We start from the raw sequence: 26,968 nt of genomic DNA, 5'->3' as shown, positions 1-26,968 counted from the left end.
AGTTCTTTTTGACTATCTTCCCTGTCATAGTATTGCTTTAACATATAAATATGACACACTTGCTGATTTTACTTTCCAACTGGAGCACATAAGTTACATAATTGAGTTTCTTTTAACTTTAAAAAAAATCCAGTAATCATTTTTAACAGGTCACCAGAAATAGGTAGCAATATTAAAATCTTGTCTTCAATGTTCTTGCCCACTTACGGCAGATGTTTTGAGGGTTCCTTACTACTTGCTCTCTCACCTAGGCTTAGAAAATGAGAAAAGATGGGGGCGGCACGGTGGCACAGTGATTAGCACTGCTGCCTCACAGCGCCAGGGACCTGGGTTCAATTCCAGCCTTGGGCAACTGTCTGTGTTGAGTTTGCACGTTATCCCCGTGTCTGCGTGGGTTTCCTCTGGTGCTCCAGTTTCCTCCCACATTGCAAAAGATAGATGTGCAGGTCAGGTGAATTGGCTGTGCTAAACTGCCCATAGTGTTAGGTGACTATGTTGCTGGAAAAGCAAAGCAGGTCAGGCAGCATCAACTTTTGGGCATTAGCCCTTCATAATAATCCTTGTGGGTTGGGGCTGAGCGATAAATGGGAGTGGGGTAAGGGTTTGGGGGGAAGGTAGCTGAGAAAGTGATAGATAGATGAAGGTGATAAGTCAGAGGGGGGAGTGATGGACATGTCGGTAGGGCAGTGCCAAGTTGGAGGTTTGGGTCTGGGATAATGTAGGGGAGGGGAAATGAGGAAGCTGTTGAAATCCACATTCATCCCGAGTGGTTGCAAGGTCCCAAGACAGAATATGAGGCATTCGTCCTCCAGGCGTCGGGTGGTAATGGTTTGGCAGTGGAGGAAGCCCAGGATCTGCATGCCCTTGATGGAGTGGGAGGGCGAGTTGAGGTTTTCAGCCCTGATGTGGTGGGATTGGTGGGGGCGGGTGTCCCAGAGATGTTCTCTGAAACGATCCACAAGAAGGCATCCTGTCACCCCGATGTAGTGGAGACCACACCGGTGAACAGATGCAGTAGATGACATTGGCAGAGGTACAGGTAATTTCTGGCGGATGTAGAAGGATCCCTTGGGGCCTTAGATAGAGGTGAGAGAAGTGGTGTGGGTGCAGGTTTTGCACTTCCTGTCATGGCAGGGAAAGGTGCCAGGAGTTGGTTGTGTGCTGGTGGGGTTGTGCACCTGATGACGGAGTTGCAGAGGAAATGGTCTTTTCAGAACACTGATAGGAGTGGGGAGGGAAATATATCTTTGGTGGTAGGGTCCGTTTGGAGGTAGAGGAAGTGGTGGAGGATGATGCGATGTATGTGGAGGTTGGTGGGGTGAAGGGTGAGGTCCATGGGGGTTCTGTCCTTGTTGCATTGGGAAGGGTCGGGTTCGAATAGTGCATGAGGTGGAGGCGATGCACTGGAGGGCATCGTCAACCACGTGAGAAGGGAAATTGCGATCATGGAAGAATGAGGTCGTTTGAAACTTTCTGAGGTGGAATTGGTCATCCTGGGAACAGATGTGGAGGCAGAGAAATTGGGAATAAGGGATGGTGTTTTTACAGGAGATACGGTGGGAGGAGGTGTAGTCTAGGTAGCTGTGGGAGTGACTGGGCTTCAAGTAGATGTCTGAGGTTGGTTGGCCACCAGAGATGGTGATGGAGAGGTCCAGGAAGGGGAGGGAGGGTGTCTGAGATGGTCCAGGTGAATTTGAGATTGGGGTGGAAGGTGTTGGTAAAGTTGATGAACTGTTCAACCTCCTTGTGGGAGCATGAGGCGGCACCAATACAGCCATCAGTGTAACAGAGAAACAGGTTGGGGGTGATGCTGTTGTAACTGAAGAAAATGGACTGTTCCACATCTCCAACAAACAGGCAGACATAACTGGATCCCATGTGGGTGTCCATGGTTACCCCTTTGGTTTGGAGAAAGTGGGAAGATTGGAAGGAGAAGTTGTTGAGGGTGAGGACCAGTTCAGCCAGGTGGATGAAGGTGTTGGTTGGGATTGGGACACCGTGAGAGGAAGAAACGGAGGGCTTGGAGACCTTCATTGTGGCAGATTGATGTGTAGAGGAACTGGATGTCCATGGTGAAGATAAGACATTGGGGGCCAGGGAAACAAAAATCTTGGAGGAGGTGGTGTCATGAAGTAGGTGGGGAGTTCCTAGATGAAGGGGGACAGGATGGTGTTGAGGTAGGAAGAGATGTGTTCAATGGGACAGGCGCAGGCTGAGACAATGAGTTGACGGGGACAGTCAGGTTTGTGAAACTTAGGAAGGATATAGAATCAGGCAGTGCGGGGTTCATGGACAATGAGGTTGGAGGCTGTGGATAGGAGATCTCCAGAGATGATGAAGTTGTGGATGGTCTGGGAGATGATGGTTTGGTGATGGGAGGTGAGGTCATGATCAAGGGGCCAGGAGGAGGAAGTGTCTGCAAGTTGGCACCTGGCTTCAGCAGTGTAGAGGTTGGTATGCCACACTATGACTGCACCCACGTTGCCTGTGAGATTGGGATTGGAGCATAGGGAGTGGAGGGCTGCACGTTATGAGAGCAGGAGGTTGGAGTGGGTGAGGTGGGTGGACAGGTTGAGGCCGTCGATGTCATGGTGGTAATTTGAAATTAAGAGGTTATGGTTGATTAACAGGCCAGCATGGGATGTTCAGGTGGATGGCATGTGTTGGAGGCGGGAGAAGGGGTCCTTGGTGGGTGGGTGTCTTGGTTGAAAAAGTGGGCGGAGGCAGCAGAAGAAACACTCAAGGTCACAGTGTGTGTCAAACTCATTCATCTGGTAATGAAAAGGGATAAAGGTGAGGCCTTTACTGAGGACTAAACATCCATCCTCAGTGTGGGGGGAGATCTGGGGGATTGGTGAAGAAATGGCAAGGATGGGAGCTAGTATCTGGAGTCGGGCTGGAGCTCGAGATGAGGGTGGAGATAGCTGCTTGAGTGGGCCTGGTTATAGGGTCAGTAGTGATGTCCCCAACTGAAGTAACACTCACAAAGGGGTTTATAACTGTGTTAACAGGGGCGGAAGCAATGTCATGAGTGCTGGGGCCAATGTTTCAGTTTGGTTGGCGGAAATGACGTCACGAACAATGAGGCCAACATTTCTGATTGGTTGGCGGAAGTGATGTCTCGAACCATGAGTCCGATGCTTCGGTTTGCTTGGCTGAAGTGTTAGGTGCATTAGTCGGAGTAAATGTAGGGAAATGACTCTGGGTAGGTTACTCTTCCGAGGGTCAGTGTGGACTTGTTGGGCCAAAGGGCCTGTTTCCACACTGTAGGACATCTAATTTAATCTAAAACTTGGATGAAATAAAAGTAGTCCTCTGATCTAACACTTTTTAATATTGTTCGTATTTGGCTAGCCTTAATTACTGATTCTTGCAGTAAAATCAACCAAAAGAAATGACTGATTTTCTGTTTATTAACCATTTCTCAATCTATAATAATGTACCTCCAATCCCTAATTCTTAATTTCAAGTAATGACCTCTTGCATGGCACCTTATAAAATGCATTTTCAAAATCTAACTCCACTAGTTTTACCTTATTGTCTTATTCATTCCATTTTATCATTGTACGATTTGCTATGTGTCTTTTAAAACATGCCTGAAGAAGAATAATTTTGCCTGCACCTGACATTAGGTAAATTGGCCTATAGTTTCTTGATTTCTCAGTTCCCCTTTCTTTAAAAGCAACATGTTGTTTACTATTACCCAATTCTTGGGAATTATTTCTGTATCTACGGTATTCTGGAGGACTACTATTCCTGTAGCTTGAGGCAGAATGATGCTGCTATTTTTAGATGGAATGGATGTTCATTTCTGTAAAAGTGATTAATGTAGTAGTGGAATTAATATCAATTTCCATGGATAGAATGTTATGAATGTGACAGGGGCTTGTCTGCCTGCTAGAATGCTTAAGAGCTACAAGCCAAACAGGTAGTAGTGAGCCTCCCATCAGATCCAGGATCTGCTCGTCAGAGGTTAGCAGCTGTTTTTTCTCTGCAGCATGCACAAGTTGCAAGATCTGTTCCAGGAAAGGCCTACCAGATGTCTAGGTTCACAGACATAGACCAGAGATAAATTGTGACTGGGAGATTTGCAGGAATTGGAGTTGACATGTAAGGGATGTAGGAAGAGCAAGGGCAGGGACTGGCCCTTATTGGCCGAATCTCTTGTCCCTTTCTGATCTTGGAGTTCTCGATAAAGCATGCAGAAGGGCCACCCTAGTCCCCAGAAGAAGACAGATATCCCTCAAAGGTTTACTTGTCAAGCACAAGCAGAAGCCGATTGAGATTGTTGAACGGTCATTAATTCTAATTAAGGGGCTACCTGCCACCTTCCTATCTACTATAATCCATATAGCCACTTCAGGAAATTAGTCACTGATATTAGTGAAGTCCCTACTTCTGAGCCAGAAGGTCTATGATCAAATTCACTTGCTGCAGACCAGGGTTGGTTAGAAAATACATAATATAACCATGGATGACTCTAGTTTTGCAAAATCCCATGTGGTCCAGAGGTTTGTCATAACTTGTCTGAGCAGGTTGATTCAAAGTTTGATTCAGGGAGGCTATGGCCCAGTGGTATTACTGCCACTGCAGATAGCGGCATTTGAATTCAATAAAAAATATCTGGAACTTAGAATCTACTGATGACTGTGAAACTATTGTCAATTGTTGAAAAAACCCAACTGGCACCCTAATGTTCTTCAGGAAAGGAAATCTGAAATCCTCACCTAGTCTGGTTTACATATGACTCCAGATCCAAGCAATGTGGTTGACTCTCAATTGCCTTCTGAAGTGGCCTGGTAGCTGCTCATTTGTATGAATTACTACAAAGTGTTAATAATAAAATGAAAGCAGATGGACCACCTCATCGACCTAGGCACCGGAAAAGATGAATGCTGAAAAGTGGGATTAGAATTATTTGGATTGTTGTTGTTGACTGCCACCAACATGATGGGCTGAACAGCCTTTTCCTGTGCTATAGATCTCTATCACTTTATTCCCCAGCTCACTCATTTGACAGTTGCTTGGCTGTGGAAATTCGTCAGAAAGCTTTACCAATGTAGTCCCTTGTAATTTTCCAGTACCCAACTTCAAGTTTGCCATCACAGGCTTGGAAAATAAACACTTTAAAGTTACAGGAAATACGGTTATCTATTAATAATTATGGCATGCAGTATGTTGAAATTATCTAGCAACAACACCAAATAATCTGCATTCTAAACTTGTTCTTTAAATTCCAGCTCAACTATTCAAGTTGATGGTGCCACTTTACATGCTATTGAATCTGTAGTCATTGATTGGACACATCAAGTCAAAGACGTATTAAACAAAGATTCAGCACAAGCTTTGCTTGATGGCTTAAACCCTCTGCCGAGAGAAGAGATTGATTTCTGGGATTTAAGACTGAAGGATTTAAAGTGCCTTCATGAACAGGTAGCATTAAAGGATTTTGCTTATAAGATGTTGAGGACTATAAGATAGTAGATTGATTATTTTTCAAAATACAAATTTAATAGAGTTTTGAAATACTTACAACCTTGGTTACTTTATAACACTGAACATGAAAACATTGTTAGACGAAATGTTAATTGGATCAAATCTGCTCAATTCGATGCAGAACTTCAATGGCCTGACCAAGAACTAATTTATTATCATTAAAGTTGATATTTATAGTTGTGTAAGAGATGATAAATTGACCACTTCAGTTCTGTAACTGCAGTCACGCATTATAGGAGTATGTATCACTTACCAAGTATCATGAGGAAATAGGAATGAATAAAAAAGTGGACTTACTTTCTTGGCTTTTTAATCGCAAGACAGCATGATGAGCTTGCTTGTTTGGCTATTAATCATCAGCTCACCTAATTCAGAGCTTGAACATTTGGTGTTCCTGACAACTTAAATACAGGAAAACAAAATCATCAAATTGATTGATGACAATGATGTAAGTCATGACCAAGTAAGGAGGTTGATATTGTTATGTATTGAGGTTGAATTTCATTTTCATTTTCATTTGTATAATGAAAACTGTGGAGTGTAAGGGTGGAAAACATTCAGAAGATGCATGAAAGGAAGGAGTCACTGGGTAGAGAATTCGCTTCAGAGGTTCCTTTCTCGATAATTTGGTGCCTTTGTGCATGACTTGGACTTTCCTCATAGCCCTTTTGTTCAAGTCCTTTTGTTCATCTTTTTCTGGTACATCTTACTTTTATGGCAGCAACGTTTGGCTCCTCTGAATCACAGAATGACTATGCATTACAGCAAGGCAAAAGTGAGGACTGCAGATGCTGGAAATCAGAGTCTAGATTAGAGTGGTGCTGGAAAAGTACAGCAGGTCAGAACGCATCAGAGGAGTAGAAAAATTGACGTTTCGGGCAAAAGTCCTTCCTCGGGACTGAAGGCAGGGAGTCTCCAGGGTGGAGAGATAAATGGGAGGGGCTTTTTTATTTGACCACATTGATGCCCTGGGGTTGAAGTGTTCCGAGGCTAAAGATGAGGCATTCTTCCTCCAGGCATTGGGTGGTGAGGGAGTGGCGGTGGAGGAGGCCCAGGACCTGCATGTCCTTTGCAGAGTGGGATGGAGAGTTGAAATATTGGGCCACGGGGCAGTGGGGTTGATTGGTGCGGTCACTCGACGTAATACAGCATATAATCGTGTGGCACACTGCTGTTATGACTAGACCTGGGCAAGGCTCCTCCAATTATCACTGTTGTCAGTGGGATACCCAAATTGTCAACCTTCTAGGTGAAAATGAATTGGCTCCCCTTTCTTACTCCAGTGGATAAAACAAAGTTAGTTGATAAAGGATCTCTCCTGTGTGGATACCTTTCCTGAGATCAGATGACCGTATGTTTTAAAAGGAGCCAATTTAACTAGGCTTTCTTGAGTTAATAAAAGAGAGAATTTTCTAGATACTAAACACAAGAAATAATAATGCAACATATATGCACAGATTTGAAATGAGAATTGAGTCTAAATAAAAGAAAAAACTTGAAAAATTTACGATTCAGTTTCTGGATCGTTTGTGAAAGGTAGATAGTGGTTCATTAATAGTTTTGACCTAGTTCATTAATAGCTGAATTATTGATTATAGAACTTTTGATTTTGTCAGTTTGTTGAAATCCTTGTGTCCCATTTCCTTTTGTCAGGCTTTCTGGCTTCTAGCTGTCAAAGTGAGCAAGACCTTTGTCTGCAATGCAGAGATAACTTAGTTGGTGGTTCTTTGCTTGTGAATTTCACAGCATATTAGTACCCAAACTCAGACTAGTGTACATGAGTACCTCAACCCACTGGCACATGTGCACACTTCACAGTTTACTAACCTATCTTCTTTCACTCACACATGCACAGACTGTGGTGGCTTGGATCATCGTGCTTGTGTATTCTTGAAAAGGGAACACACAAAACATCTTTCAGTCTGACTGCTGCTTTTTCTCACAATATGTTGGCAGTCTGAGATAACTTACTGGAAATTATAGTTTAATTTATAATGCATTTCTCCCCTTTTCGACTTAATTGACACTTTGTCAGGTAACACATTCCAGGTTTCTATTTCTAGACTTTTGTTGGATTTACATTCAAAATCATTTTGACTTTATCAGTCCTTTTGTTTAAAAAATGTCAGAATTAATATATAAGAGATATTCAGAAGTAATCCAGAATTATGATCCATGGTCATGATAGAGCAAGCAACCACAAACCTGGAGATTCATTTGGCCAAATTACAACCTGCACTGGACTTTACTATCAGGTACCTGGGTACCTGGTTCCCTTCTGTCCATTCTGAGTGAAACTTCATCCAAAAACTTTAATAAATTCATCAGACATGATTTCTGTTTACAAAGCCGTGCTGACTCTACTGGAATCACTTTTGATGTTTCACATGTTCTCCCATAACTTTCTTAATAATCAATCCCAATACTTTTCTAGCAATAGACTAATCAGTCTATAGTTGCTCACTATAATTCCAACAATTTAATTATGTTATGTAAATCACTCATTGACATTCTTCCTTCTCTGTTAGTGTCCCCAAATATCTGTATGTGTATATGGATCTCAATTTTAAAGTATATTTGTAATTAACATAATTGAATGAATAGTGCGCTATCTATCCAAGTTAAGGTGAGTGAAATAGTTAAAGGGTAGTGTAGATGAAAGCAGAAAGTTGTTAAAATGAACAGTTTTAGATTAACTAAATGAGGAAAACTTTGCCAGATAAACCTCAACATTGGAAAGTATAGGGTTGTTCCATTTGGACCCAAGAAGTATGTTTTTGTATGTAAATTTAGAGAAGCTATTTCCATGTGTCAGTATGAGATTGGTTGGGTCGAAAATTGGAGGAAATGAGATAATATGAGATAGAATCATACAGCACAGGAATAGATTCTTTGGTCCAACCAGTCCATGCTGACCATAATCTCAAATTAAACTAGTCCCACTTGTCTGCACTTGGCCCATATTCCTCCAAACAAATTTTATTCATGTACTTATCTCAATGCCTTTTAACCATTGTAACTGTACCCACATCCATTAATTTCTCTGGAGGTTCATTCCACACATGGGCCATTCTCTATGTAAAAAGATTGCCCCAAATATCTTTTTAAAATCATTCTCTTCTCACCTTTAAAAATATGCCCCCTTGTCTTGAAATTCCTCACCCTAGGAAAAAGATACCTGTCATTCACTGTATCTGTACCCTTAAGGATTATATAAACTGCTATAAGATCACCCCTCAACCTCCTACACTCCAATAGAAAAAGTCCCAGCCTATCCAGCCTCTCCTTAAACCTCAAACCATCCATTCCTGGCAACATCCTAGTAAATCTCCTCTGAACCCTCACCAGCATCAGAACTGAACACAGTACTCCAGAAGAGGCCACACAAACATTTTGTACAACTTCAACTTAGTGTCCCAACTCCTATTCTCAAAGATCTGAGCAATGAAGGCAGGTGTATTAAATGCTTCTTAACCACCATATCTACATGTAAATCAAATGTTAAAGAATTATGTATCTCAACCCATAGGTCTCTCTGTTCTCCAACACTATCCAAGCACCTACTTCTAATTGTATGAGTCCTGCCCTTGTTTGTTTTATCAAAATGCAAGATCTCATATTTATTCAAATTAAACTTGATCTGCTGGTCTTCAGCCCATTAATCATTAGATTCTTAAGATATCCAGGATCATATCTTTACCAAAAGAGTGGGAAGAATATGGTTTTCTTTGCCACATAGAGTAACAAGAAGCAAAGAGAATTGCCAAACAGATTTTTTTTTCCTCATTCATTGGATGTTACTAGTTATTCATTAGAAGATTAGTAATTGGGAAGGCTTTATTTCAAAGGGGATGTTTTGCTGAAATTATGTATGGCAGCATTCAGATTACAGTTGAAATTTGGTGAACAGTTCTGTGCCTCCTATCTAAGGAAAGGTATACTGGCATTGGAGGCTGTCCAGAGAAGGTTCACTTGGCTGATACTATATGCGGGAAAAGGTTGAATAGGTTTGGTCTGTACTCATTGGAATTTGCATGAATGAGAGGAAATCTTATAGAAGCATCTCATGGGACTTGATAGGGTGGAGATGGAAAGGTTGCTTCCCCTTGTAGAAGAGGTCATAATCTCAGAATAAGGGGTCATCCACATAAAACAGAAATGAGGAATTTCTTCTCTCAGAGGAGAATGAATCTGTGGAATTCTTAACTGAAGAAGACTTTCAAGGCTGGATAATTAAGTATATTCAAGACTTTGATAAGCAGATTTTTCATCAGTCAGGGAATCAAGGGTTATAGGGAAAAAGCAGGAAGGTGGAGTTGATTGTTATCAGATTAGTCATGATTTCATTGAATGGTGGAGCAGACTCGATGGGTTGAATAGTCTATTCTGCTCTTATGTCTTATTGTCTTACTTTGAGTTCTAGACTCCTCAATTAGGGAAGTGTTCTCCCTGCTTCTAGACTCTCCAGCCCTGTTTGAATTTTATATGTTTTAATCATATCCCGTCTCTTTCTTTGAACTCTGGTGAATACAAGCCCAGTTGAATCAAAACAGAGTGCTGGAGAAACACAGCATCAATGTTTCAAGTCCTGCAACTCTTGATCAAAACATTGTCAGCTTTCTAAAAATTCAGTCATGGGATGTAGGCATCTCTGGCAAGCTCAGGGTTTATTACCTATCCCTAATTATCCAGAGGACAGTCAAGAGTCAACCACATTGCTGTGGATGTGGAGTCCCATGTAGGCTAGACCTGGTAAGAATGATAGATTTCCTTTCCAAAAGGGTATTAGTGAACAACATGGGATTTTCCTCACAAATAACAATGGCTTTGTGCTCATCATTAGACCTTAATTCCAGATTCTTTATTGAATTCAAATTTGCCAGCGCAATGGTAGGATTTGAACACAGGTCGATAGAATATTAGCTGAGTTTCTCACTGAATAGTAAATCAATAATCGCCTGTCTTCTCCAAAACATCTTGTTTGTTGTCCAAAATATCTTTTACTTAGTATTATACAGAATTAATACAGTGTGCACCTTCATTAGCATTTAAACTTTTTTCTGTATTTCAGTTATGGATGCCAAAAGCACGCAAAATTTCTGAAGTTCTAGAAAAGTCCAAGAGCAGTTATTGGCCAGCTCTGAAAAGCTTGTATGATGACATCAGAGCAGGTACTAATGACATAATAAGATTTTGTTCCTGTAAAGTATGTGTTGAAAGATAAGTATGTGCAAATACTTTTGTTTTATTAAATTCAGATGGGACTTACGGATGAACTTTAAATTTACTTTCTGTTACCTGGTATCCGTGTTAAATATAGGTCTAGAAGAGGCAAGTGATATTGTTTTGCACTTGATACCACTGAAGTCATTAATAGAGGATTTAGAGCAAACAGAATATTCAGAGGTAAGCAGAATTGTCATGCGGTAGGAGCAAAGGTGTGGGAATAACTAGGAACTATCAATTATCTCTTATAGAGTCATAAAGTCATAGAGATGTACAGCACCGAAACAGACCCTTTGGTCCAACCCGTCCATGCCGACCAGATATCCTAACCCAATGTAGTCCCACCTGCCAGCACCTGGCCCATATCCCTTCAAACCTTTCCTATTCACCTCTTCAGGAATGTGTTCCTCGTTAGTGGAGGCAATTGGCTCTCTTGAAAATAAAACTTCACTTAAATATGGCTTATCAAAAATCATTGCATTCTTTATCATTTAACATTGCTTATTCATCAACATTGCTTTCTTGTGTATCATTATTTCTTAGAACTGCCATACATTTTTGACCCCTGTATAGTGGGAGAGAGTTAGTGGAACCAGTACGTAGGCAGATTTCTGAAACCAAAAATGTTAGGGCAATAGTATTTGGGTTTTCAACTGTCCAAATATCAACTGGTGCTTTCAGCAGAACTTTCTTAGCCAGAACATAACATGCCTAACGATAGAGCCCCAAATCCTGGACTTAATCCTCAGAAATGAAGTTGGTTAGGTGGACGAATAGCAGTGAGTGAGTGATCGTAGTTCATTTTGGTATAGCAACATTAAGGAAAGAGACAATGGTAAAACAAGAGTGGAAGTTCTAAATGGGCAAAGGAAAATTTTAGGTGGTTTAGTGATGTTCTGGAAAAAAGGTTAAATGAATATAGTTGCTTGAAGGAAAGTAAATTGCAAATGAGTAGGTTTTCAAAAATGAGGGTCAGACTCAGTATAATCATGTGGATGCAGATGAGGTGGGCAAGATTCTTCATCAGTACTTTCTCTGCCTTTACAAAGGGAGGTACAATGTCGACATTCTATTGAAAGATGTGTGGGGGGTGAGTGGGGTGTGAAATATTAGATAAAATAAGTGTAATGAAAAGGGAAGTATTGGAGGGAGAGACTTCTTGAATGTGAAGAAATCGTTAAGGCCAAATGAATTGTACACAATACTATTAAATGAAGCAAGGGAATAAAAATAGATGCTATAAGGATACTTTTCCAAACGTCCCAAATTTCAGGCAGTGCACCATAGACTGGATATCTGTGATCTTCAAAACAATTTTCAAAATGTGCAAGATATATACCAAATATTTATCTTCATTTTTGTCTGACCTCAGTGATAGACAAGTTATGAGAATCAGCACTAAAATACAGGATTAACTATTACTTAGAGAGGCATGGATTCCTTAGGGATAGTTAGCATGGTTTGGTTAAGGAAAGATCATTCTTACAAATTCACTTGCATTTTTTAAGGTGGTAACGAGGAGGATTAATCAGATTAGTCCAGTAGGTGTTGTCTACATGGAAATTAGTAAGGCAAGGTACTACATGGCACACTGGTCAGAAAATTAAAGCTCATGAAATACAAGAGAATGTGATGACTTGGACTGTAAATTGACTCAGTGACTGGAAACAAGGGGTATTGGTGTCAAATGTTTGGAAAGTGGTTTCCAGTGGTATTTCTCAGGGGTCAGTGTTCAGTCTCATACTATTTGTGCTATTATACCTTTTGTCCTGAGCTTGGTTGGCATTGGTGGTGGTAAGAGCTCAGCACAGATTTCAAGTACACACACTGTATGCCTCGAACAAACCCAGCATGGGGACCTTAAGTGAGCCTGGTGAGCACTGCAAGCAGGCCCAGTGAGCAGACCTCAAACAAATCCATCATAGACCTCAACTGGACCCAATGTGTGGACCTTGAGGAGGCCCACAACATGGTCCTTGAGGAGGCACAGCATATGGACCTGAAGCAAGCCCAATATACAAATCCTGAGCGAGCCCAGTGCACGGATCTCATGTGACATCAGCATGGAGGAGATCAAGCCCAGCGTGGACCTCGAGTGGACCTTTACTTACTTTTCCGGAGCGAGCACAGGTCCTGGCATCAGAATCAGTGGCTGCTACATTTGAGGCGATATCGGTGAAGTAGATCCAGTGGTGAAAGATGGCACTTGAGGACCAGCGACTTCATCATTGGTTGAGTCCAGCACTGGCAGTGTCAAAGCAGTGGCAGAAGATCATCACAATGACATTGACTGATTGTTTTTTGCAGACAAATTTAAGTATGCTTTTACCTCTTGTTTCCCCTACCACCTCCCATCATTGACAAAGTCTAGGTGCTTTGTCATTCAGGATACAGCCAGTGTGGTCACCAGTGGTGCTATACCCAACCTCTCTCAGTGATGGACATTGAAGTCTTCCACTCAGAGTACATTGTTTGTCTTTGTCACCTTCAGTACAACCTCCAAGTGGTGCTCGATATGGAGAACAGATTCACACACTGGGGATAGATGATAATCAGCAGGAGATTTCCTTGGCTATGTTTGACCTAATTTTGTAAGACTTCATGCATTCTTGAGTCAATGTTGAGGATCTCCTGGGAAACTCCATCCCAACTGTACATCGCTGTGATACCACCTCTGATGTGTCTGTCCTTCAGCTGGGTTGGAACAGGGCCAGGAATAGTGACGGTCCCTTTTAGGGCAGCACAGTGACTCAATGGTTAGCACTGCTGCCTCATAGTGCCAGGGACCCGGGTTTAATTTCAGCCTCAGGTGAATATCTGTGTGGAATTTGCACATTCTCCCTGTGTCTACATGAGTTTCTTCCCACAGCCCACAGATGCGCAAGTTAGGTGAATTGGCCATGCTAAATTGCCCATAGTGTTCAGGGACGTGTAAGCTAGGTGCATTAGTCAGGGGAAATGTCGAATAACAAGGTTGGGGAATGGGTCTGGGTGGGATATTCTTCAGAGGTCAGTGTAGACTTGTTGGGTCAAATGGCCTGCTTCCACACCGTAGGGATTCTATGATTCTAAATCTTTCTCCTCTTACCTTAAACCTATGGCCTCTAGTCTCAGACTCCCCTTCTCTGGGGGGAAAAGACCTTGGCTATTCATCTTATCTATGCCCATCATGATTTTATAAACCTTGCAAATCCTCAGCCTCTAATGTTCCGAGGAAAATAGTGCCAGTCTATCCAGCCTCTCTTGATAACTCATATCTTCCAGTCTCAGTAACATACTTGGAAATCTTTTTCATTTCTAGTTTAATAACATCCTTCATTAAGCAGAACAACCAGAATTGAATGTAAGACTTCAAATCTGGCTTTGCCAATGTCTTGTACAGCTGTAACATGATGTCCAAACTCCTGCACTTCATATTCTATCTGATGAAGGCAATCTATCCAAAGGCCTTCTTCATTACCCAATTACCGCTTTCAAGGAACTATGTACCTAAACACCTAGGTCTCTCTGTTGGATAACACCTTCCAGGGTTCGACCATTAAGTGTGTAAATCCAGCCCTTGTTTGTCTTCCTAAAGTACAACATCTCACAATCATTTGCTTTACATGCCATCTGCTATTCCTCTGCCCACTAGCCCAGTTGACCAAGATCCAGTTGTACTCTTAGACACCTGCTTCACTATCCACTACACCACCAATTTTGCTGTCATTTGCAGACTTACTAACCATGCCTCTTATATTCTCAGCCAAATCATTTATGTAAATGGTGAACTGCAGTGAACCCAGCACAAAGCCTTGTGACACATCACTGGTCAAGGCCTCATCTGAAACGCTATCACCATCCTGCGTCTCCTACCATCAAGCAAACTTTGTGTTCAAATTAGCGAGCTCTTCCTGGATCCCATGTGTTCTAACCTTACTACCTAGTCGACCATGTGGTAACTTGTCAAAGGCCTTGCTAAAGTCCACATAGATAATGTTTACTACACTGCCCTCACCTAGCTTCTTAATCACCTCTTCAAAAGAAAAACTCGATCAAATTTGTGAGACAGGATTTTACATGCATAAAGCCAGACTGACTATTCCTGACCAGTCCTTGCCTTTCTAAATGCATGTAGATCCTATCTCTCAGAATCCCCTCCAACAACTTACCCAACACTGACATTAGGCTTGCTAGTCTGTAATTCGCTGGCTTTTCCTTATAGTCTTTCTTAAATAATGGCAGAACATTAGCCACCCTCTCGCCTTCTGGTGTCTCACCCATGGCTGTTGATGATATAAATATCTGAACAAAGGACTCCACAATCTCCTCTCCAACTTTTCACAATGTCCTGTGGAAAGTTTGATGGATTTATTTACCTTTATGCATATTAAGACCTCTAACACCTCCTCTTCTGTAGACTCTTCAAGTCATGACTATTTATTTCCCTGAGTTCCCTAGCTTCCATGCCTTTCTTCACAGTAAATGCTGATGAAAAATATTCATAGGATCTCAGCCATCTCCTGTGGCTCCACGGGTGGATGACTTTGTAGATCTTTAAGGGGCCCTGTTCTCTCTGTAATTAGTCTTTTTAATATACTTGTAGAATCTCTTTGGATTCTCCTTTGTCTTATCTGCCAAAGCTATCTCATACCCTGTTTCTCCCCTCCTAATTTCCCTCCTATGCTCCCTATACTCCTCGAGAAATTCACTATATCCCATCTGCCTAATCCTGATATATATGCATGCTTCCTTTGCTTAACCAGAACCTCAATATCTTTATTCATCTAGTTTTCCCTACACCTGCCTGCCTTGCCCTTCACACTAACAGGAACATGCTGGCCCTGAACTCTTACTATCTTGCTTTCAAAAGCCTACCACTTGTCAGGTGTCCCTTTAAGTGTGACAGCCTCTCCCAATCAACATTCGAACGTTCCTGTATAATACCATCAAAATTGCTCTTTCCTCAATTTAGATCTTGTGAACCAGACCCATCTTTTTCCATAACTGTTTTAAAACTAATAGTAATATGGTCACTGGTCCCAAAGTGGTCGTCTAGCAACACCTCAGTCATTAGCCTTGCCTTAATTCCTAAGAAAAGGTTGAGTTTTGCCCCTTCTCTAGGAAAGCCATCTACATATTGATTGAGAAACATTTTCTGAACACACTTCCTCCCCCACCCCATTCAAACCTTAATACTATGGCTCCCAGTCGATGCTTGGAAAGTTAAAACCACTTACTTTTTTATATTCATTCACGGAATGAGGGCATCGCTGACTAGACAGCATTTATTGCCCATCCCTAATTGCCCATAGTCAACCATATTGCTGTTAGTTTGGAAGTATATGTAAACTAGATGGGTAATGAAATCAGTTTCTTTCCCTAAAGGACATTAGTGAACCAGATGGACCTTTCCAACACTGAAAACAACAAATGCTAGAGACCATAGTGAGTCAGGCAGCATCCCTGGACCATGACCCCAAGAAGGGCTTATGCCCGAATCGTCGAATTTCCTGTTCCTTGAATGCTGCCTGACCTGCTGCGCTTTTCCAGCAACACATTTTCAGCTCTGATCTCCAGCATCTGCAGACCTCACTTTCTCCTCCATGGCCCCACATCCAAACATCAAGTCACTGTTGCCAGGACTGTCACTGACCTCATTACCTCTAGAGATCTTTTCCACCACTGCCTCCAACCTTGTAGTCTCCTAATCCCAGACAGCCTGCTTCTATCTCCTTCTCAAAATCCACAAACCAGACTGTCCTGGTAGGTCCATCGTATCAGCCACCTGCCCCATGGGGCTCATTTCCTCCAACAGAGAATCAACATTTCAGGCAAGAGCCTTCATCAGGAATGAGGCTTGTGAGCCGATGGAGTGGAAAGATAAATGGGATCCCTTCTCACCTCAGTCCAAAACCCCAAAGGAGCCTTCCATTAGAGTTTTACCTGCACTGGTCATTTACTGTATCTCTTGCTCCTGATGCAGTCTCCTCTACACTGGGGAGACAGGACACCTACTCACTTCAGAGAACATCTCCGGGACACCCGCACCAACCAAACCCACCACCCCGTGGCCAAACACTTCAACTGCTGTTCCCACTCTGCCAAAGACTGCAAGTCCTGGGCCTCCTCCAATCCCATACCCTAACCACCTGACACCTGGAGGAAGAACGCCTCATCTTCTACCTTGGGACCCTCCAATCATATGGCATCAATGTGGACTTGACCAATTTCCTCATTTCCCCTCCCCCTACCTTATCCTAGTTCGAACCTTCCAACTTACCACTGCCCTCATCTCATATCCTACCTGTCCATCTTCCTTCCACTTATCCGCTCCATCCTCCTCTCCGACTTATCACCATTATCCCCATCTCCAACTATCTATCGCACTCTCAGCTACCTTCCTCCAGCTACAACATCCATTTATCTCTCCACCCCCTTGGTTTACAAGCCTCATTCCTAATGAAGGGCTCTTGCCAGAAACGTTGATTCTCTTGCTCCTCGGATGCTGCCTGACCTGCTGTGCTTTTCCAGCATCACACTTTCGACTGTGATCTCCAGCAACTGCAGTCCTCACTTTCTCCTCATTTTCTTCTCCCTTGACTCCATTCTCTCTCACCTGTCCAGACCCTTCCCACCTACATCCTCGATTCCTCTGAGGCCCTCCACCATATTGACAATTTCCAGTTCCCTGGCTCTAACTGCCTCATGTTTACCATGGATGTCCAATACTTCTTCTCCTTCATTCCCCACCAGGTCGTTCTATGAACTCTTGGCTTATTCCTCAAGCAGAGGCCTGAGCATTCCCCATCCATCACCCCTCTCATCCACGTGGCTGAACTTTTTCTTTCACTGAACAATTTCTCCTTTAATTTATCTTACATCTGTCAAGTTAAAGGTGTGGCTATGGGTACCCACTCTGTCCCAGTTATGTGTGCCTCTTTATGGGAAATTTGGAACAATTCTTGTTCTAGTCCTACACTAGTCTCCTCCCACAACTTTTCGTGGTACAGGTAGTTCTCCTATAATGCCTTGGTTGCTTTACAGAAAAACCTCACTTAATAGAAAATCACTTAATAGAAATAATGGGATTGATGGGAAAAGTGGGGTCAGGGGCAGATCAGCAAAAAATAAAACTCATGATCGCTCGAAAACCAAAGTCTAACGCAAGGTATAGCACAGCCTGAATGAAGGTTGCAATCATACTTATTAACCAAACAAAAGTAAATTTAATACCGCACATTTAAAAAAATGTAAGAAAGCTGCTGTCTGTACAGTGCCTTTCACAGAACGCTGCTCTGTTGGCAGCTGACACCGGCGCATCCGCAGAATGGCACAAAGACTGGCACTGACATCATGCGTATGCAGGACAGCATGAAGAATGGCATTGACATTGCACGTGGGCAGGATGGCATGAAGACTGTACTATCTCACATGTGCAGCATGGCACAAAGACCGGCACTGACCTCATGCGTGTGCAGGATAGCATAAAGATCGGCACTGACATCTCGTATGTGCAGGATGGCACAAAGACCAGCACTGACATCATGCGTGTGCAGGACGGCACAAAGACCGGCACTGACATCATGCATGTGCAGGATGGCACAAACACCAGCACTGACATCATGCATGTGCAAGATGGCACAAAGACCGGCACTGACATCATGCGTGTGCAAGATGGCACAAAGACCGGCACTGACATCATGCATGTGCAGGACGGCACAAGATCTGCACAGACATCATGCGTGTGCAGGACGGCACAAAGACCGGCACTGACATCATGCATGTGCAAGATGGCACAAAGACCGGCACTGACATCATGTGTTTGCAGGACAGCATAAAGGCCAGCACTGACATCATGCATGTGCAGGACAAGCACAAAGACCGGCACTGACATCTCGCATGTGCAGGATGGCACAAAGACTGGCACTGACATCATGCCATGTGCAATATGGCACAAAGGGGATGGCATGGTGGCTCAATGGTTAGCACTGCTGCCTCACAGCACCAGGGTCCCAGGTTCGATTCCAGCCTTGGGGGACTGTCTGTGTGGAGTTTGCATGTTCTCCCCGTGTCTGTGGATTTCCTCCGAGTGCTCCAGCTTCCTCCGACAGTAGAAAGATGTGCAGGTCAGGTGAATTGGCTATACTAAATTGCCCATAGTGTTAAATGCATTAGTCAGAGGGAAATGGGTCTGAGTGGGTTACTCTTCTGAGAGTCAGTGTGGACTTGTTGGGCTGAAGGGCATGTTTCCACACTCTAGGGAATCTTGTTGTACTGCCCCTTTACCTAACTTGACTCCATTTAGGTAGTAATCTGCCTTCCTGTTCTTTCCACCAAAGTGGATAACCACACATTTATCCACATTAAACTGCATCTGTCCTCTCACCTAGCCTGTCCAGGTCACCCCGTAATCTCCTAACATCCTCCTCACATTTTACCCTGCCACCCAGCTTTGTATCATCAGCAAATTTGCTAATATTACTTTTAATACCATCATCTATATCATTAATGTGTATTGTAAAAAGCTGCAGTCCCGGCACTGATCCCTGCAATACGCCACTGGCCACCACCTGCCATTCCAAAAGGGAGCCGTTTATCACTACTCTTTGTTTCCTGTCAGCCAACCAATTTTCAATCCAACTCAGTATTTTGCCCCCAATACCAGGCGCCCTAATTTTGCTCACTAACCTCCTATGTGGGACTTTACCAAAGGCTTTCTGAAAGTCCAAGTACACTACATCCACTGGATCTCCCTTGTCCATCTTCAGAGTTACATCCTCAAAAAATTCCAGAAGATTAATCAAGCATGATTTCCCCTTCATAAATCCATGCTGACTCTGACCTATCCTGTTACTACTATCCAGATGTGTCGTAATTTCATCCTTTATAATTGACTCCAGTATCTTTCCCACCACTGAGGTCAGACTAACTGATCTATAATTCCCTGCTTTCTCTCTCCCTCCTTTCTTAAAAGGTGGGACAACATTAGCCACCATCCAATCCGCAGGAACTGATCCTGAATCTATAGAACATTGGAAAATGATCACCAACGCATCCATGATTTCTAGAGCCACCTCCTTCAGTACCCTGGGATGTAGACCATCAGGTCCCAGGGACTTTTCAGCCTTCAGACCTAACAATCTCTCCAACACCATTTCCTGCCAAATGTAAGTACCCTTAAGTTCAGGTCCTTCAGCCACTTATTACCACTGGGAGATTGCTTGTGTCTTCCCCAGTGAACACAGATCTGAAGTACCAATTCAACTCTTCTACCATTTCTTTAGTCCCCGTAATATGAAGACCTGTTTCTGACTTCAAGGGCCCAATTTTAGTCTTAACTTTTTTTTCCTTTCACGTACCTAAAAAAGCTTTTACTATCCTCCTTTATATTTTTGGCCCGTTTACCTTCGTTCCTCATTTTTTCCCTGCGTATTTCCTTCTTAGTTATCCTCTGTTGTTGTTTAAAAGCTTCCCACTCATCTTTGCTATGTTATACTTTTTTTCTTTTGACTTCATATGTTTCTTAACTTCCCTCATCAGCCCTGCCTCCTCTTAGGATCTTTCTTTTTCTTTTCTTCCTTTTTGGAATGAACTGATCCTACATCTTCTGCATTACACCCATAAATGTGATCGGGTCCCCCTTGTCCTTATGTTTCATACCACCAGCCTCCATAAAGGATCATCCTCCGCCATTTCAGCCAATTCTAGCAGAACACCACCACCAAACACATTTTCCACTCCCCCTGTCAGTATTTCTCAGGGGTAGTTCTATTCGGGACACGCTAGTTCTATTCATTGACAACTAACACCATTGTCCCCTTTCCACAGCAACTTCACATGTAACGACAGAAGGTGCAACACCTTCATCTCCTCTCTGCTCACCTGTCCAAGGGCTTAAACAATCTTTACAGGTGAAGAAGCATTTCCCCTGTACCTCCTCCAATCTTGTGTTTGTATTTTCTGCACCCAGTGTGGCCTACTGTACATCAGAGAAACCAAACGCAGACTGGGTGACCACTTTGTGGAACACCTCCAGTTTGTGCGCAAGCATAACCCTTTTCTTTAGCTTTGCTTGTTACATTCGCCTATTTTTTTCTCTCTTTCTTTTAGGTTTACTTGTTACATTCTCTGTCACTGTGTCCTCTTTCCCCTCTCCCATTCCAGTGGGATTGTCTTTCAAGGTCTTGCTACACACAGGCATAGACTTTAAATATTTTAAGTCTGTGACAACATTTACAAGTCATGGATTTGAAGCATTAAACCTGTTTTTCTCTCCAGAAATGCTGCCACACCTGCAAAATGTATCTTATTTTTCTGTTTTTGTTTGTTCATATTAGATTTAATTGTGAATAGAGTAATAGAAACATTTATCTTTATTAATATTAGATTCATTTGGTTTCAGGTGTCTCCCTACGTTGATATTATACTGCATACTGTTTGTTTAGTGTGGGCCAATTCTCGATATTACAATACTCCTGCCAGAATCATTGTTATCTTACAAGAGATTTTCAATCTCTTCATTCACATGGTATGGTATATATTTTAGATCATCCAATACTTTTTAATTTGCATGTTAGAAAATTTTATAACATGGTATAATCTCAAAATTGACTCATACCCAGTTAAGAAACATTTGCATACATGTTTTCATTTGCATAATTATTTTTTACCATACTTCATTGTTCCATTTGCAAGTGGCCATTAAAATACAGTTGTTTTCTTAATTTACTTTATTGGTCCTTTTCAGCTTGCTGTTTGAAAGGAATATTGAACTGACCCCTTTACCAGCATCTTGAGGCAATCCTTCATCTGGGCATACTTGTCAAGTTAACTAGTAAATGTAAATGTTGAAATGTCTTACTTATAGAAGCTGCATACCAATCCTTTAACTTGTTCTCCAACTTCTCATTAAGCCACGACCCCATCCCTAAGTATCAGGTCATTGCTTCCAGAACAGTCACTGATCTCATCTCCTCCAATGACCTCCTCTCCATGACTTCCCACCACATAGTTTTTTAATTCTGTATTGATCAGTTCTGTCTCCTTCTCAAGATCCATAAACAACACTGCCCAGATTGACCAATGGTTTAAGCCTGATACTAGTTGAAAATGCGTTGCTGGTTAAAGCACAGCAGGTCAGGCAGCATCCAAGGAATAGGAAATTCGACGTTTCGGGCATAAGCCCTTCATCAGGAATCCTGATACTACCTCATCAAACTCCTCAGTTGAGGATTTCTCTGACCTGGCTGGCCAAAGCCAGTGTACTGTGGGGAAAAATTCTGTCAATTGGATACATTGGCTTCCTTTCTTGTTTTTGTTCTGTTTAAAAAAAACCAGGAGATTAGAATCTCCTCAGTTGAGGACTGACTCTGAGCTGGCTGACTCCAAGCCAGTGTACTGTGCAGTAGTCAATAAAGGATGGCTTGGTGATAGGACCCAGTCTCTGTGCAGTTATTTCATTCATAACACATTGTTCACTTCATCTGCCATTTCCTTAATATTTACTATTAACTCACTATTCTCACTCTTTGAAATCTAATACTCATTTTACTTATTCTTTTCCTTAAAAAAATGTAACCAGGAGATTAGAATCTCCTCAATTGAGTGCAAGCTGACTGGGCACAGACAGTGTAACGTGCACTCTTATCAATAAAGGGTGACTTGGTGACAGGATTTGGCTTCTGTGCAGTTATTAAAAAAAAGAAAAAAAGATGTATAGCCAGGAGATTAGAATTTTGTCAGTTCAGACAACTGATTCTGAACTGGCTGGCTACAGTGATCTTGGAGTTGGCGTAAGCATTTTTGACATCATGCCTTTATTTGGGAAGCTTGACTCATTTGATCCTGCTATTGGAGACTGGGCCCAGTACGTGGAAGGATGTGATATTTTTTCTGGGCAAATAATATTGGGGCAGATGAAAAGAAATGAGTAACCTTTCTGACTGCCTGCGGACTTGTAGCATTCTCAGTTATAAGGGGCTTAACTTTCCCAAAGGTACCAGACAGTAAGTACTGAGGAAATGGGGAGGCTGCAGAAGGATCTAGACAGTTTGGGAGAGTGGTCCAAGAAATGGCTGATGGAATTCAACATGAGCAAATGCGAGGTCTTGCACTTTGGAAAAAAGAATAAAAGCATAGACTACTTTCTAAACGGTGAGAAAATTCGTAAAGCCAAAGTACAAAGGGATCTGGGAGTGCTAGTCGAGGATTCTCTAAAGATAAACATGCAGGTTGAGTCCTTGATTAAGAAAGCGAATGCAATGTTGTCACTTATCTCAAGAGGGTTGGAATACAAAAGCACCGTTGTGCGACTGAGTCTTTATAAAGATCTGGTTAGGCCCCATTTGGAGTACTGTGTCCAGTTTTGGTCCCCACACCTCAGGAAGGACATACTGGCACTGGAGCGTGTCCAGCGGAGATTCACACGGATGATCCCTGGAATGGTTGGTCTAACATACAAGGAACGGCTGAGGATCCTGGGATTGCATTCATTGGAGTTTAGAAGATTAAGGGGAGACTTAATAGAAACTTACAAGATAACACATGGCTTGGAAAGGGTGGATGCTAGGAAATTGTTTCCGTTAGGCGAGGAGACTAGGACCCGTGGACACAGTCTTAAAATTAGAGGGGGTCAATTCAGAACAGAAATGCGGAGACATTTCTTCAGCCAGAGAGTGGTGGGCCTGTGAAATTCATTGCTGCAGAGTGCAGTGGAGGCCGGGACGCTAAATGTCTTCAAGGCAGAGATTGATAGATTCTTGATGTCTCGAGGAATTAAGGGCTACGGGGAGAATGCGGGTAAGCGGAGTTGAAATGCCCATCAGCCATGATTGAATGGCAGAGTGGACGCGATGGGCCGAATGGCCTTACTTCCACTCCTATGTCTTATGGTCTTATGGTCTTACACTAAAACCTTCCAAGAGTTGGTGAAGGAATATTATTACCCCAAACCTCCTCTAATTCTGAGACACTATTGGTTTTACTTAACTATTAGAAAACCTGGGAAATCCATATCGGGATGTTTGACGAGGTTAAAATGTCTGGCAGAGGCTTGTGATTTTGGGTTCACCCTGAATGAAATGCTGGGAGACTGTTTGGTATGTGGGATTAATGATGTAACCATGCAGAAGTGTCTCCTAGCTAAAGCCCAACTGGACCTCAAACAGGCATTGCAACTGGCATTGTCATTAGAAAATATGGCAAGTAGAGCATGGCAGCTACAAGACTTTTCCATGGAACTGGATTGCTTCACCGCTTTGATTGAGCTTGGGGAACACCACTTGAGTGTTGGCATTGCAGAGCCTCATGCAGGGCATATCCTAAGCAGAAGGACCTTAGGCCAATCCACAGCTGCGCCTTGGCCAAATGGATAAAATGTCCTTCAAGATCTGGGGCAGCAAGCTATTGCAGTTGCTGCCAGTATGCAGACCCTAAATAGTAAAAGGGTCCTACAGGCCTCACTTGAGTAAGAAAATGCATCCGGTATCTGGGAGAGCACACATCCTGGAAAGTCCCCCTACCTGTAGGTTGGAACAATTAAATTGCTCAGTGACATCCAAATCAGAACCAATTAAAATTAATATTTGGTTAAATGGTCACCAGTTCCCATGGAGTTCAATACCAGCGCAACTCTGTGGTTGCAGAATCTGTCTTTAGCAAGATTCGCTCACTACTCCAACACTTATATTTGCTCAAGGCCTCAGCCAGACTGGGGAACAGTTGCAGATTAAGGGTATGACTTTGGTTCCGGTGTCCCATGAGAAGCAATTGGTGCAGTTACAACTGGTGGTAAAAAAAGGCTGGGCCCTAAGCCTATTGGGGCAGAATTGGTTGAGAAACATTCACGTGGATTCGCTCAATATTTTTTGATTGGAAAATGGCTGCCTTAGTGAAGTCCTAGCAAAATACCCAGGAGTATTTCAGGAAGGGCTTGGGACTACCATAGGGGCCAAAGCTACTTTACATGTGACCAGGAAGCAATTTTGTGATTATGCAAGGTCCATGGGTGCCAATTGCCTTATGGGCAAACGTAGAGATGAAAATCAGTGCAAAAAAACCATCAAACCAGTGCAATTTGCTGAATGGACAGCTTCAGTCATACTGACTGTGAAACCTGATGGCTCAGTTCGTCCTTGTGATTTTAAGCAAACGGTGAACTGCTTCTCGCAGCTGGAGAAATGCCCAATCCCTCACATAGTGGACTTGTACACAAAGCTCGCAGTGAGTTGCTATCCTTTACAACTCTGGACATGAGTCACACCCCCCAGACATACACTACAATTAATACCTGTAAGAATTTATTTCAATATATAAGGCTGCCATTTGAGGTGTCATCAGCCTGTGCCCTCTTCCAGAGGACCACAGAGAAGATTTTACAAGACCTACCCAGGTTGCTAATTGTCAGAATGATGTGCTAATAACTGGGAAGACCAATAAAGAGCACTTTTAAAATTTGAACATAGTGCTTAAACATTTCTCCCAGATGGGTGTGTGCCTCAGAAGAGAAAAGTTGTATGTTCCAAGCCTACTTGAGTTACAGAGCTGACAAAACTGGGTTACATCTGTTGGAATAGAAAGTGAGAGTGATCAAAGGAGTTCCAGATCCCATGTCTGTATTGGAGCTTAGATCATTCCTTGGGTTAGTGAATCATTACAGAAAATTCCAACATAACCTGGCCTCCATCTTAGCACCCTTAAATCTGTTATTGAAAAAGGATCAGCCTTGGAAATGGTTGCGTAGCCAAGAAGTAGAGTTTAGGAAAGCGAAAAAGCAGCTATTGTCATCTAAGATGTGGGGCCACTATAATCTGAAGCGAGAGATAGTGCTGACGTGAGATGCCTCCTTGTATGGTATCAGGGTGGTGTTGGATCATGGGTGGCCCAATGAAGAAAAATGCGTGATAGTGTACACTTCCCGGACTGTGGCTGATGCCAAATGCAAATATATCCAGACAGAGAAGGAAGGTTTTGTGGTCATCTTTGGTGTGAGGAAGTTCCACCAGTGCCTTTATGGATGGGAATTTGTTACAGTAACTGATCATAAACCCCTATGAGGGCTACTGAAGGAGGACGCTGCCCATAGCTTCCAGTAGACTTCAGCTGTGAGTCATTATTCTCAGTGCATCCAAGTTAAAAACACCATCCAGGAAACTAAGTGGTTAATATGGATGCCTTGAGTCATCTCTCATTGGCAGATACTCTACTGGTGTAGAGCCTGCTCTGATTTTAAACTTCGTAATACTCTTCCAGTCAGCACTGACAATATACGACTGTGGACACAAAGATCCTGTCTCCTAGCGAACCAAAAACAGCTAGTGATAATGGAGGAAACAGAAGGGCCATCTCAAATAGGACTGAAACATTTCTGGACCCGGCGAGACCAGATCACCATAGAGGTCGGCATTACTATGGGGAGTAAAGGTGATTGTCCTGAGTGAAGGCCTCTTACTGGCTGAACTTCACCAGTATTAGCCATGAGTTTTGAAGATGAAAATGCTATCAAAAAGCTATGTCTGGTGATCAGTGTTGGATGCCAAAAATGCATTGGTGGAGCAGTGCTCAGAGTGCCAACAAAGGCAAAAATTGCCACCAGCAGCACCCCCATATTCGTAGGAATGACCAGAAAAACTCTGGACTCTGGTCCTTTCATGGGCTTAATGTTCCTTGGCATTCTGGACAATCCTTCAAACTGGTAAAGTTTGTTTGGCAAACTCGGGGATGACGATTGAAAAGCTGTGAACATCGTTCGTGATACATGGGCTCCTAGACGTATTGGTCATGGACAATAGGATGTCAATTACCAGCCATAAATTTGCATATTTCCTAAAGTCAAACAGCATTCAGCACGGGCAGCTCCATACCATTCATTGTCCAATGGTCTCACAGAAAGAGCAGGCCAAATGTTGAAGACAGGCTTAAGTAAGCAGTCTATGGCGTCAGTTATACCAAACCATCCAGGTTCCTGTCTGATTATAGGGCCACAACAGATTTGCTAATGGGGAGAAGACTCCACACCATGTTAAACTTGATTCTCAGATCTGGAGTAAGGGAAACGTGAAATGGTAGGAGGAACGCCAATACCAGCCTCTAGGTGAGAAAGACAATTTGATCCAGGCATGAAATTTTGTGCTGAGCCATGGAAATGGTCCTGTATGGATACGAGGTGAGGTTGACACGAGGTCAGCTCCTGTCACCAAGTTCATGTCAGTGATACAGATCTGAGCAAACATGTGGATCACCTGAAAGCTGTTATCTCTCAAACATG

General features: G+C 42.7%; 1 protein-coding gene across 1 annotated transcript in view; it reads left to right on the top strand.

Annotated features, from left to right (window-relative positions):
* LOC132827952 (dynein axonemal heavy chain 17-like) overlaps positions 1-26,968 on the top strand; it is a 443,350-nt gene that overhangs the window by 15,548 nt on the left and 400,834 nt on the right. Inside the window, exons 3-6 of the mRNA XM_060844799.1 lie at positions 5,241-5,433; positions 10,568-10,667; positions 10,817-10,902; positions 21,107-21,232. Of these exons, the coding sequence (XP_060700782.1) occupies positions 5,241-5,433; positions 10,568-10,667; positions 10,817-10,902; positions 21,107-21,232 (505 nt within the window). The remainder of the gene's footprint in view (positions 1-5,240; positions 5,434-10,567; positions 10,668-10,816; positions 10,903-21,106; positions 21,233-26,968) is intronic.

Source organism: Hemiscyllium ocellatum, chromosome 25 (genome assembly GCF_020745735.1).
Source record: "Hemiscyllium ocellatum isolate sHemOce1 chromosome 25, sHemOce1.pat.X.cur, whole genome shotgun sequence".
Taxonomy (NCBI): domain Eukaryota; kingdom Metazoa; phylum Chordata; class Chondrichthyes; order Orectolobiformes; family Hemiscylliidae; genus Hemiscyllium; species Hemiscyllium ocellatum.
Note: the sequence above shows the minus strand (reverse complement) of the source record. Positions and strands in the feature narration are given on the sequence as shown.